Below are 12,455 nucleotides of genomic sequence, written 5' to 3' on the forward strand. Positions count from 1 at the left end.
TCACTGCCCGCATGAAGAAAGACCATCCTGCTTTTGCAAAGAAATATGCACACTGGACACCAGCACAGTGGAGGAAAGTCATGTTTTCCGATGAAAGCTCATTCCAACTGTTCCTAATGGAAGCTGCTAAGGTTCAACGTCCATCATCTTCAGATCGATACGACCCAAAGTATACAGTTCCGACCGTTAGGCACTCCCAGTCTGTAATGGGGTGGGGGTGTTTTTCAGGTGAAAAGGGCAGGGCAGGTTTATATTTCTTATCGCAAAACGTGACGAACGCAGACCAATATATCAACGTTCTTAAGGACCATTTGGTGGATATGCTTCAGATCCACGAGTGTTATCTTTTTATACATGATAACGCTCCTTGTCACATGGCTAAGAAGGTAAGGAAATGGCTTGAGGAACACAGATAAAGATGTTAGAGTGGCCTGGGAATAGCCCCGATCTCAACCAAATTGAAAATTGTTGGCATCGTATGAAGCAATTCCTGGGAAAGAAGAAGATTCAGAACCTACAGACCCTCCAAACAGAACTGAAGAAAATGTGGTGCATTGACATGGGCTTCAATCACTTCCAGAGTCATGGTGTTTCCATGCCCAAGTGCATCCAAATGGTTCTCAAAAGTAAAGGCAACATGACTCCGTACTATACCTGCCGCAAAATTAGTTTGGTATTGACGCTTGGGAAGCACGTGTTGAAATCGGGTCTACGGAACTGCGGGAGGGTGGGTTGCTGGAATGCGAGCCAATCAAAATCTTCCCAGTGACCCAAGCCCTGGTTACCTAGCAACAGAAAACGTTTATCTCGGTGTTGCCGCTTATCGGGCAATTCTTCCTGCGATCAGATTTCATGTTGTTGGTAGAGGACGTGTTGTTTGTTTGTTGCATTGCTGTGATATTTTAACCGGTCCGTTGTTTTGTGTTTATTGAGTTTAGAGTATTCCTTGTTGTATATAGCGTGTTGTTTTAGTTGTTATTTTTTGTACATAATTTTCTGTGTTCTTGAGTGTGTCGTGAGCTTGTGTGAAGAATGTCAAGCACAGGAGGCAATACTCGAGATGACAATGTACCAAAGAGGCCATGCACTAAAAGAAAAAGGAATTCTTCTCAAAGGACAAACGCGGGAGATGGTTTGTTCTGAGCGCAAATAATTTGAGCAAGAAAAAAAAAATGGGGCTCCAATCATTTCTGTAAATAAAGTTCTCGACAGGACTGCTGCTGCTTTCAGCGTGTCTAAGAACACTATTGTTACCATAGGGAAAGAAAAATATAATGTGGTAGAAATAAATAAATAAATAAATGCGAGGCTTCAAAATTGGAAACCCCAGGAAAGAAGAGGAATATCAATAAACGCGTGACAAATTTAGATACCTTTCAGCAAGATGCTATTCCTCGCCATATTTACTCTTATTATAGGAGGAAAGATTATCCCACTGTTGGGAAACTGCAAGTTTCGTTGAAATATTCGGCATTTTTTCAAGGTGGGGAAACATCTTTAAGGCCAGTCATAAAATATCTGGGATTCTCATATAAAAAAAAAATAATGGACGCAAAATAAAGTAAAGTATGTAGGCATATGGGGATGTGGAGGTAAAGCTCCACACATTCTCGACCTCGGCCATATTATGGAGGTGATGTGGTTCACCAACCGCCCTTACCGCAGGTTTGCCCCAGGTACTCACTTGGGCTGAGTCGACCCCGGAGCCGCTCGGGATATTTGAAAAAGTACCACAAACCACCGCGGGTCTCACACGTGAAAGTCAGACGCCCCACCAACTCAGTTGCTGTAAAATTGAAAGACGGGCAGACTTTAACGGGGACTTCGGAAAGAAATGATTATTGGAAGTGTGTATACAGAATGGATTGAAAAGGTAACCTGTAAACAATGCTCGTTTCGTTAATTCGTTCATGTTGTAAGGGAGATGGAAATGAAGAGAGAAAACAATAACAGATTCATCATTGTTATTCCATTTTCCTCGAAAAACAATAACACATTTCATCATTGTTCCTTTTCATAACACGTGTTCCTCGACACAGCGTCAGACGGCTGCACTGCGTACCGTACCGCATGATATGGCAACACCGTGACACTCTCAATACCAAACTAATTTTGCGGCAGGTATAGTGTATGCATTTTCTGCTGTATCTAATAGCTTTTCACATGAATTTTCTGTATTTCTTGTGCTTTTGTTATGAAGACCAAAGTCATTTTGCGGCAGGTGTATGGAGCACCATAAAGCGTCACGTTGCCGCACGAAACGTAATTTTAAATTTGAGAGAAATAAGGGCTCTTACCTAAAGTGCAAGAGAGTGTCACAGTGCAGGAATGGGAATGTACGTGCCAACATGCAATTCGTTTGGAAATATAATATCAGACGAATGATGGAATTCTCGAAGTAGTTCAAACGTTGATTATAAACCTGGAATAGGGTTCCGAAAATAGCGATTTGGCCCAGTGTTACCGGTTTCTGGTCAGGGTTTCAAATAGGTCGGCCCGAAACTAAGTTGAATCATGTATAAGCCTGATAGCACCTGAAGTATTTTTATTTAAATTAATTATACTCCATACATACAATTAATTATACTCCATACATACAAACACGTAAAAAATACTGTTTTCGAAAACAGTTTCAAGGGTAATAAGCACTTCTCTTTTGAGCTCGGGGAGAGACTTTGACTTAAAACATGTAACATGCGATACACTCATAAAAATTAACCATGGCATGCCAGCAATTCTATGTGAGTGCATGCAAATATTATTCAAGTATGTGCACCCGTGCATATGACCAGACAAGGAATGTTGGAATCCCAAGAGTTTTCAGGAAATATCACAAGAGAAATCAGTAACATCATGCACTGCAAAATGTCTATTTGCAGAGTTATACAACATCTTCAGATTTCTATTGCTGCATTGTTCAATTCTAACCAGCAGACATGGATTTTTTCTGTAAATACCTATGTACTAAATCTATCAGAAATTTATTAGGTCCAGTTGGACTTACTTTTGCTTCATCCATGACAAAAAGCTAGTTTGAGCAGGTACCAACAGAGCTCCCATTTCACCTTTACACATGAAGCTTTTCATGTATGCACGTATCAGTAGCTCTAAAACAATAGTTCAATATCTTACATGCAAAGGCCACTAATGTGTTCCCAAACATGTATCATGATTTTTTTGCACATACTATTGTTGAAGAATTGTACTGGCATTCAGGCAGTAGCGTAGGAAACACCACTTTTGAAATTGTACATGTGCATAGCCCTTTTATGCACTGTGGCTACTGCAGTTACGTACAATGGTGTGAAAGGGCTGAATTCAGAAGTACACCAAGGAATGCAGTATAGTTGAAAACTACAAATACAAAATATAGCTCAGTCACATAAGCAGACAATGCTTCATATTTTAAACAATCTGCTTATCGGTGAAATGCCTCATGGGTCTCATCCCCCACCCAAAATCTCAAATACAGCAAACAATAGCAAAACAGGAGGCTGACTACTAAATAAAGGCCCAAGTTCCTTTTCTTTTATTGTGATTTCATCATGTTACGTATGGCATTTTTACATGGTTCGATTTTGATTTTAACGCATACTGCGGAGTTTTAGCAATTACGGCGTGTTTCCTTGGCACTGGGTTTTAACTTCCCAATACATGCTTTCGTAGTTAGGTTAGGCATGTCAGGTTAAGTTCTCTGAGCATAACAATAAGATCCCTAAATGGTTACCGAAATAAATCCAACTCCCCCTACAAAAACCCTGAAATGCCACTGGTAGCTTTCAATGGTTCTCATGCCTTAACACTTCAGGATATCACATTAAGGCTCAATTGGACTTTTGGCTGATGCCAGGGCATTATCGAAAAGGATCAAGTGAGCACTGGTAAAATTAGGACCTTTATAACTGGTCTTTACCTTGCTGTTCCAGTGTACCAAAAGTTTCTAAGGTAATACAAAATTACCTACTCCACATGAGATGTACTATGTAGAAATTCCAGCAAAAAATCCAGGGATCCAAAACCCTGGGTGTCTGGATTACTGTGCCATTGCTCTAAGAACTGAACTACTGAGCCAACTATGGGAGAAACTAGGCACCATCAACATCAGTGTGTCAAAGACACATGATTACAGTTAAAGTTATACATTGAAACAAATGTGTCCTTTTTGTATATGGACTTCATGAAGATTAAGAAACAGTTATAGAATGCCCTGATCTGTCCCCTTGTTATCACTTGTTGATCATCTGTACATTTTACTTTGACACTCTTCTTCATTGAACTGCAACAGAACTCAAAACTAGTTCCACAAAGTATCACATGATAGATTATCACAAGTTTCGAATAGCACCCACAAATTCTAAAAATTGTATAAAAATTTAAATATTTTTCATGTATTTAATATTTGCCAGTATAATGTGCTACAAAGCCAGAGGTCCCATGTTTCAACCCTAGTTAAGGATTGAATAAATCATTTTTGTCCCATCACCATCAGTTCGGTTCATCATTCATCTACCATTCACGGAATTCACATATACCCCGCAGTACTATCCCTAGGGCAAATGGAAATCAACTTTTACACAGATTTGTAATTTCTGCTGTATGAAATTAATTCATTAATTAATTATTTGTAGAAACATATAGCAGCAAAGAAAATGAAGGATAAAAAAACACCCAAGAACATGATTCAGTCTGTGTATGCATTTTTTTGGAAATGACTGTGAAAGAAACTATGAAGTTTAGGGAAAGAAAATTGTGCATTTTAAATTTATTGAAAATATGGAATGAGTTTACAATACCACTTTCCAATTTCTATTAAATTTCGCCTACTCATTAATTCTGAACTCCTAATCACGAATCTGCATCTAATAATTGGCGGTCAAGTATGGAAATAGAGAAAAAACTAAATAAACTGTAACCCTATCATAAGAACAGTAGCTCGACGGAAGACTTCATTTTCCCATGAAGAAATCAACATTCACTTATTGCACAACACTTTAACAACATTGTGTTCTGACATCGCGGGAGAGAGCTTTTTCATGTTAGGCAAGAGATGGTATAGTTCTCTTAGCCAAAATATTAATTTTTCTTTGTATTTATGCTAATGGAACAACCTAACCTCATAGGCATTCCTCGTCTGACGTCAATACACAAGGTAGCAAGATTGTTGTGCGTAAAGGAAGTGAATTGCGAAAGAAAGATGGTTCGGAATTGCTGTGTATGGACAATCACCGTGGTAAATCACAAGGTTATTTTACACGTAAATGTACAATGTTAACAAGGTAAAAAAAAGGTAAAGTGCTCCCCTGTGCATAGCACCAGGCCATGAAGGCATATAGGGGGTTTGGGGGTAACGCCCCACACTTTCTTGATCTGGTCATGAGTGGAGGTGATGTGATCAGCATCACGCCCCTGACCGCCTTTACCCCCCAGGGTTTCCCCCAGGTACCCATGTTATTCGACGCTGGGTGGGCACCGGGGCCGCTTCCGTTAGAAAAGTTCCCGCATTTGAACCGGCCAGGGATCGAACCCAGGACCTTTAGCATGGTAGTCACACAAGTTACCAACTGAGCCACCACGGCCACAATTTTAACAAGTGACCTCCAAATATGAACTACAGATACGTCATCAGGACACCGAAATTTTATAGAAATTGGAGAGTGGTCCGGTATTGTAAACTCATGCCGAAAATATCAATTTGTGAGCAATTATGTAATGAAAAGAAGGTTGAAAAGTGACTACCCTCATAAGTGGCTACTACTTAAGCATTCCTTTTGCACTGACAAACATTTACATGCGCACATGGGAAGAAAGTACTTCATCAATCAATCAAAGCAATCCTAAAAACCACAACCTACATGAAATGTATAGAATCAACACAGTATGCACTTCTCAACATAATCATAATAAAGGACAAAATCTGGCCTTCCCAACCTATTCATGTGTTAGTAAGCACCTGAATTGGATTAGCAGGAGGAATGTTTGGTCAAGCCTTGGGGACAAATCATAGAAGTTGTGCCACACTAAGGACCTCCTACACTACTGCCAATCAGCCCCCTTTACGGTTTACGCGTTATTTCGACTAACCACAAACACACGCCTTATTCAAGTTTCTGCTTAACATGTAAACTGAACAACGTGAAGGACAACTAACATCAATGGAGGGAGAAAAACAACTTGCAGGATGGAAAGGCGAACTTGTCTTTCTCACACTATTACCACACGCTATTTTTCTCATACTGGTCCGATGAGCATGTACAACAATGTAGATTAAGTCGAATTTTCAATTATTAGCTACTAGGAGTTTTATAAAATCGCATAAAGCTGGTCATTTGATACGAATGCCACGTGCCTAATGTCTGAAAAATCAACATTTGTTTGGAAATGCCGGTTACATATTCACAAGCTCTCTTCTACGGCCATGCCTTGGAACCTCCAACGGATGCATTCCGTTTAGAATGGACTTCTGAGTAATTCTCCCAAATAATAACTGCGGTAAAAACTTAGTTTACATTTTCCCAATCTATATTCAACGTACTGGGAATCAAACTCCCGTATTTACATTTTTCAAATAAGAATGTAGGCAAGCGGCGACATAAAGACGTCATTGCCACGTACCGGTTGTTTCTTATTTTATACTGCAGTCCGAGATATCATCGACTGTCGCTTAAGCAGCAATTATAAAACATTCACAAACATTAAAATCATCCACTTCCACTTCTTTTAAGATAGAAATTAAAATCTTCCTTCAGGCTACAAATGACGAATGGATAAATGAAATTGTACAACTTCCCACAATTCCGCGGTATTCCCATGCTCGCATTTTAGATTATTGTAAACAAATTGTAATTATTAGCAAGTTATATTCAATACTTACCCCTTTTCTTCATTGTCGGATTCTGTTTTCACTCTCATTTTGGTGTCTAGTTCTACTTCTAAATATACTGTCGCACTTTCTCAAGCACAGCCGGATCACAGAAAAAACACAAGTTAACTTCAAAATGGCTTCTGAAGAACAGGCGATTGACTCCGCTAGATGGTGCTGCGTACGTTATTGCTGTTACAACATAGCTTCCCGTTTCGCTCATTTTCCGTCATCTGCGCAACGCTGAAACGTAACACATGCTGGTTGGGTAAGATTTCTTTTTTTTTTAATGCGAATACAAATATGAATGTCGTAAACGTGGAGAGTAGCATGCCTTCAAATAAATTAAGTGTTCATTATTGATTCTTTTGCTCATTCACTCATGTAGAGTGGGGTGCAAATGTATTACCATGCAGTGGCGTCAACTTATATGGGCCTGTTGAGGTCGAACTCACTGAATAATTTGCCTGTTATTATATTTTATTTTAAATTGATTGATTGATTGATTTACTTTATTTTACTCCCCTCCACTTTTGGCTAATTTGCGAAGATGGGGATGAGTGATAATAAGACCTCGGATTTTTTAGGTTCTAAAAAGTGTGCATTTAGTTCCTAAAATAGGTCCTAAAAATTCTAAAATACGTTCTAAAAATCTTAAATTAGGCTCCAAAAATCCTGAAGTAGGTTCAAAAAACTTAGGTTCAAAAATCCTGAAAAATGCTGATTAGATATAGTCATCGGCAATGAAAATGGGACACCTATATCCCGAAATACGCACTATCTTGCATAACGTTACGGCGATGACAGAAGATAGCCTTGGAAATTTGCTCTTAAAATCCACTCTTCGCCATATAGTTAGGCAACTATCTTTTTTCATGTTATCCACGGTCAAACTCTGCAATTTTGTCTGTGAGGATCATCTTATATGCTGAAAATAAGCTTTTAACACACAATCCCGTTTCCTTGCAAAATTTCATTGTTCGAGCCCCTCTTGGGCAGAGACTTACTTTCGTTCGTTTGCTCCATAGATTCCCAGGACAGAGGTTAGTACGCTGTGTTTGGTTGTAATGGTCTTGAGCGTCAAAAACCCACTGCTGATTACACAAAGTTTTGATGTATGAAAATAAGTTTTTATCATGGAGGCTCTTTCCCAGGTGAACAATTTAAGTTGCCACTGAGAGTTTTGGGCTTTTTTTTTCCTTGCATGCGCTAGTCTTCCAAATTGAGATATCTTGAGTAAGGTTCTGTGTTACAATTGACAAGGTATACATCCTTATGCAGTTTATAGAGTACATACGTTGTAGTCTGAGGGCATATGCGTTGTCCTCACATGCAGTGGCGCAGGAACGGGGGGTACAGGGGTACATTGTACCCCTAAATTTTTGAAAGGGGTAATGTACCCCCTAAATCCGTAAATCGAGTTGTACCCCCTGTACCCCCCTTGCTAATTTGACAGCAGACGCAAGGTGAAAGAACCTATTTTAAGTTCCCCCAATAAAAAAAAGTTATGTTGTTTATAACTTATAGCCCTAAACATTATCTTCCTTACCACAGAAATTCAAACCATTCTAAACTTATTCTACTACATTGTGGTTGCTACTAGTTAGTTTATTGACCCAAGTTCTTGGAAACCTCTTTAAGGAGATGAAAATTGTTTAAAATGTGTGTGGAACGATGGAATCAGATTGACTCTCAGATAATTACGCTGCAGACGAATGCTCCTTTGCGTAAGGGGGTGTACACTTTTCTAAAGAAGTGGTCGCGTCGATTCGAAGATAAGATACAAATCTTCATCAGAAGAGTATATGACTGATCCCATTTTCTTTTGAATATTTAAAATGGAAATTTCCAGAACGAAATACTTACACGATCGCGAAGAGACACTACAGACCAATTTGGGGGTACAATGTACTGCTGTACCTCACCCATATTTTTCATAGTTTTGTAAGAGGGTGTTCGGAAAACTATACTTAAACCTACTATATACGAGGGCGGATTGAAAAGTTCGTGGCCTGAGTAGGAAGGAAGCTTTTAATTTTAAGTTTCATACATTAGTTGCATAGCTATATCCTTTGGTAGTCACTGTGTAAAATTTCATTACATTTCATTGCTCTATTGTTTCAGGTGAGGACGTTTAGTGGGCAGAAGTGACGGAAATTTGTGACATGGAGAAAATAGAGCATCGCGCTGTCATTAAGTACCTGCATAAAAAGGGCTTAACACAACAGCAAATTCATACGGACATGATAGAGACGCTTGGAGACTCCGCGCCCTCGTATTCCATGGTGAAAAAGTGGGTGGCTGAATTTAAGCGTGGAAGAAACAGCATTGAAGATGATCCCCGCAGTGGCAGGCCTGCAACGTCGACCACAACAGAAAATATCAATAAAATTTGTAACCTGATTTTGAGTGACCGCAGAATCAAAATCCATGAGATAGCTAAGACTGTGGGTATTTCCTATGAGCGAGCACAAAACATTATCGTGAACGATTTAGGGTTTTCTAAGGTGTCTGCGAGATGGGTACCCAAGTTGCTTTCAGTTGAACACAAACGCACTCGACGCACCCTTTCCCGTGATTGTTTGGAACTGTTTGAAAGTGATCCGGAGGAGTTTATTGGCAGATTTGTGACTATGGACGAGACATGGGTGCACCATCATACACCGGAATCAAAACAACAAACAATCAAAGCAATGGAAACGACAAGGATCTCCTACCCCAAAAAAAGCCAAACAGGTTTTGTCGGCAAACAAGGTTATGGCATCAATATTCTGGGATGCTAGGGGCGTTATCTTAATCGATTTCTTGGAAAAAGGAAAGACTATCAATTCTGAATACTACTGCACCCTGCTGCGACGTTTACGCTAGGAAATTAAAATTAAGAGGCCAGGAATGCTGCGAAGAAAGGTGTTGTTTTTCACCAGGATAATGCGCGCGTTCACACGTCCCTTGCATCCATGGCAGAAATTCATTCCTGTGGGTTCGAACTGTTGCCGCACCCATCCTATTCGCCTGATCTGCCCCCCTCGGACTTTCACCTGTTTGGAAACCTGAAAAAGTTTTTGGGGGGTCAGCGATTTTCTTCGGATGAAGAGGTGAAAAGTGCTGCACTGGGGTATTTTGCAGACCTTGAGGAATCATTTTTCAAAAGTGGTATAGCAGCGTTACCGGAGAGGTGGCGTAAATGTATCTCCCTCGAGGAGGATTACGTGGAAAATTAAAACATATCTTATCCAAATATCTTCTCATTTTCTAGGTCAGGCCACGAACGTTTCAATCCACCCTCGTATTAAGAGATTTTGAAAATAGAGTCCCGATTAGCCTATCTGAGCATGAAGTGAATCTAGAATAATTTTAATAACTTCTGAGTGGAAACCGAAACAAAAATAAACACAAACATGAACGAAAAGGACCTCGCCACACAGGAGATGAGATGAGGCTGTGACAATTCTCGACTCATCGCATCGCGATATCATTCCTAGGTGAAATGAATTTTTTCCTAGACATTTAAACAGGGTCAATTTGCGATATTATCAGAGGAAGGGGGAGGGAATTATTTTTACCTATGTATTAGGTATACTTATAATTGGACATTAATTACTTAAAATCTAATTTTGGTATCGAATGCAACACGAACACAACGCCATTTTTAAGTTATACCCTAAAGTTAAACTGTAAGAAAATTACATTAGTCAGATGAATGCACGAGATAGATGAAACTCACTGCAGGTTCTATTGGTAGATTTTGGATTGGATTCGCAAGGTCTTTAAGTGAGATGAGAATGTTTGATTGATTTATTTGGTTTATTTTACTTCGCATTTCTGCCACTTTTGGCTAATCGCAAAGATGAGGATGGGTGATGATATGATGGAATTGATGAACATTCACATGCCCAACCTAGCACCTCTGGCGTCCTAGCGCGCTATGCTAACCCCTCCGCTACGGAGGCCGGCGAGTTGGGATTGTGTTTTGGATTTTCTTTGTAGATGCGAAAATCTTTAACTGTGACGCGCACATGCTTTTGCTTACATTAAAGTTTACCTTTTCACATAAACGAGAAATTGACATGTCACCCTAAAACACACACATGTATCTGCATTTAATACTACTCTATACGAAAAGAAACCTTGGGCGGTTCTTCATATTGTCCACTAAAGATTGAAACGAAAAAACAAAAACATTTTGAGCGTATGCCTTTCCTTGCTTACTCTGACATCTGAAAGATTTCGGTTTTGTATATGTAATGATAGTACTTTCTTTAATATAACGCCCTACAGATGTCTGAGTAAATACCAAATACATGGCTTCTAAAAGACATTGGATGTGGTACACATCTGCCATAAATTGTTTAAAGATTTTTTTATGCGTAGCTATGGGAATTTAAAATTAGAATGAACTGAACTGAAGTGGAACTCTATAAGCATGATATATTCAATAATGTGGTTTCTATATCCAGTGGGTGGGAGATGATTATTCCTGGTTGGGGTGGCTCAAGATCCTCCTCACCCCCTTTAATCTCAACATGCATTAAAATGAATAGACGTATCTTTGTTCGAAATTTTCACATTTCGAACTCCTGATTGTTTGTTCCGTTAAATCCAAATAAGACCAGGACGAAGTCCAGAGCTTTATATGTTTCAGAATCGTTATCTGCTTTTAAAATGTGTTTAAAAAAACATAATTCTAAGAAAAACAAAGAAAAAAATAGTTATGCAAATTTTGCATTAAATAACAGGACATTCGTGTGTTCTGTTCTAAAATAGAATATTTCCCATGCCATCACATTACACCTAAGTATCAAGGATGTATTTAGGAAGGGGTCCGGACACTTCCCCGAAAGACATGCCAAGAAGTAAAAGTAAATAATCAAAATATAATTGTTTAGCATTTGTTATATAATCGATGATTATTTCCACTGAACTCATTGGAAGGCAAAGAATTTGCCTCATACGGCTATTATGAAAGGTTCCAAATATTTATGCACACAAATAATGATAATATCCATAAAATATTAATCAGAAACTTTACTTTTCGTTAATTGGATCTAACTTTTGTTTGTTATTCAATAAATATTCAATTATTTCTCTATTTGACATTAAATTCCTTGCCAGGGCAGTTGTTTTTATGCAAATCTTGGCGATCTTAACTACATGCAAGCTAGATGCTGTTATATCTCTATTATTGTACTATCTTTTACCTATTCACGTTATAACAACAATGCAATATTAATTAACTTACATATTTCATTAAAGTAAAAGGTAAAGTGCTCCCCTGTGCATAGCACCACGCCATAAAGGCGTATAGGGGGTGTGGGGGTAACGCCCCACACTTTCTTGATCCGGTCGTGAGTCGGGGTGATGTGATCAGCATCACGCCCCTGACCGCCTTTACACCCCAGGGTTTCCCCCAGGTACCCATGTTATTCGACCATTTTTAGTCGAAGCAAAAAAACACGTATGTCTTCCTTTGGGCCCCTCTATACACCTGCCAAGTTTCATGAAAATCGGAGTGGGACACAGGCGTCAAATGCCCACTTCAATTTGTCCTCATCTTGACATTTGATGGGGTTGCCCCCTAAAACAGTTTTTAGCCAAA

The 12,455-nt window shown here is 39.1% G+C and overlaps 1 protein-coding gene across 6 annotated transcripts in view; it reads right to left on the bottom strand.

Moving 5' to 3' along the window:
- Nucleotides 1-7,033, bottom strand: part of Hrb27C (Heterogeneous nuclear ribonucleoprotein at 27C) — a 140,793-nt gene extending 133,760 nt beyond the window's left edge. For 4 of the 6 annotated variants that reach the window (XM_083118354.1, XM_083118352.1, XM_083118351.1 and 1 more), the window contains exon 1: nt 6,872-7,032. In XM_083118354.1, the coding sequence (XP_082974480.1) occupies nt 6,872-6,909 (38 nt within the window). In that variant the 5' untranslated portion in view covers nt 6,910-7,032. Of the gene's footprint in view, nt 1-6,871 lie in introns of all 6 variants that reach the window. The other 2 variants (XM_083118353.1, XM_083118355.1) reach the window with 2 other exon arrangements.
- Between the last annotated feature and the right edge of the window lie 5,422 nt (nt 7,034-12,455).

This window comes from Lepisma saccharinum, chromosome 3, assembly GCF_977018435.1.
Source record: "Lepisma saccharinum chromosome 3, izLepSacc3.1, whole genome shotgun sequence".
Classification (NCBI taxonomy): Eukaryota; Metazoa; Arthropoda; class Insecta; order Zygentoma; family Lepismatidae; genus Lepisma; species Lepisma saccharinum.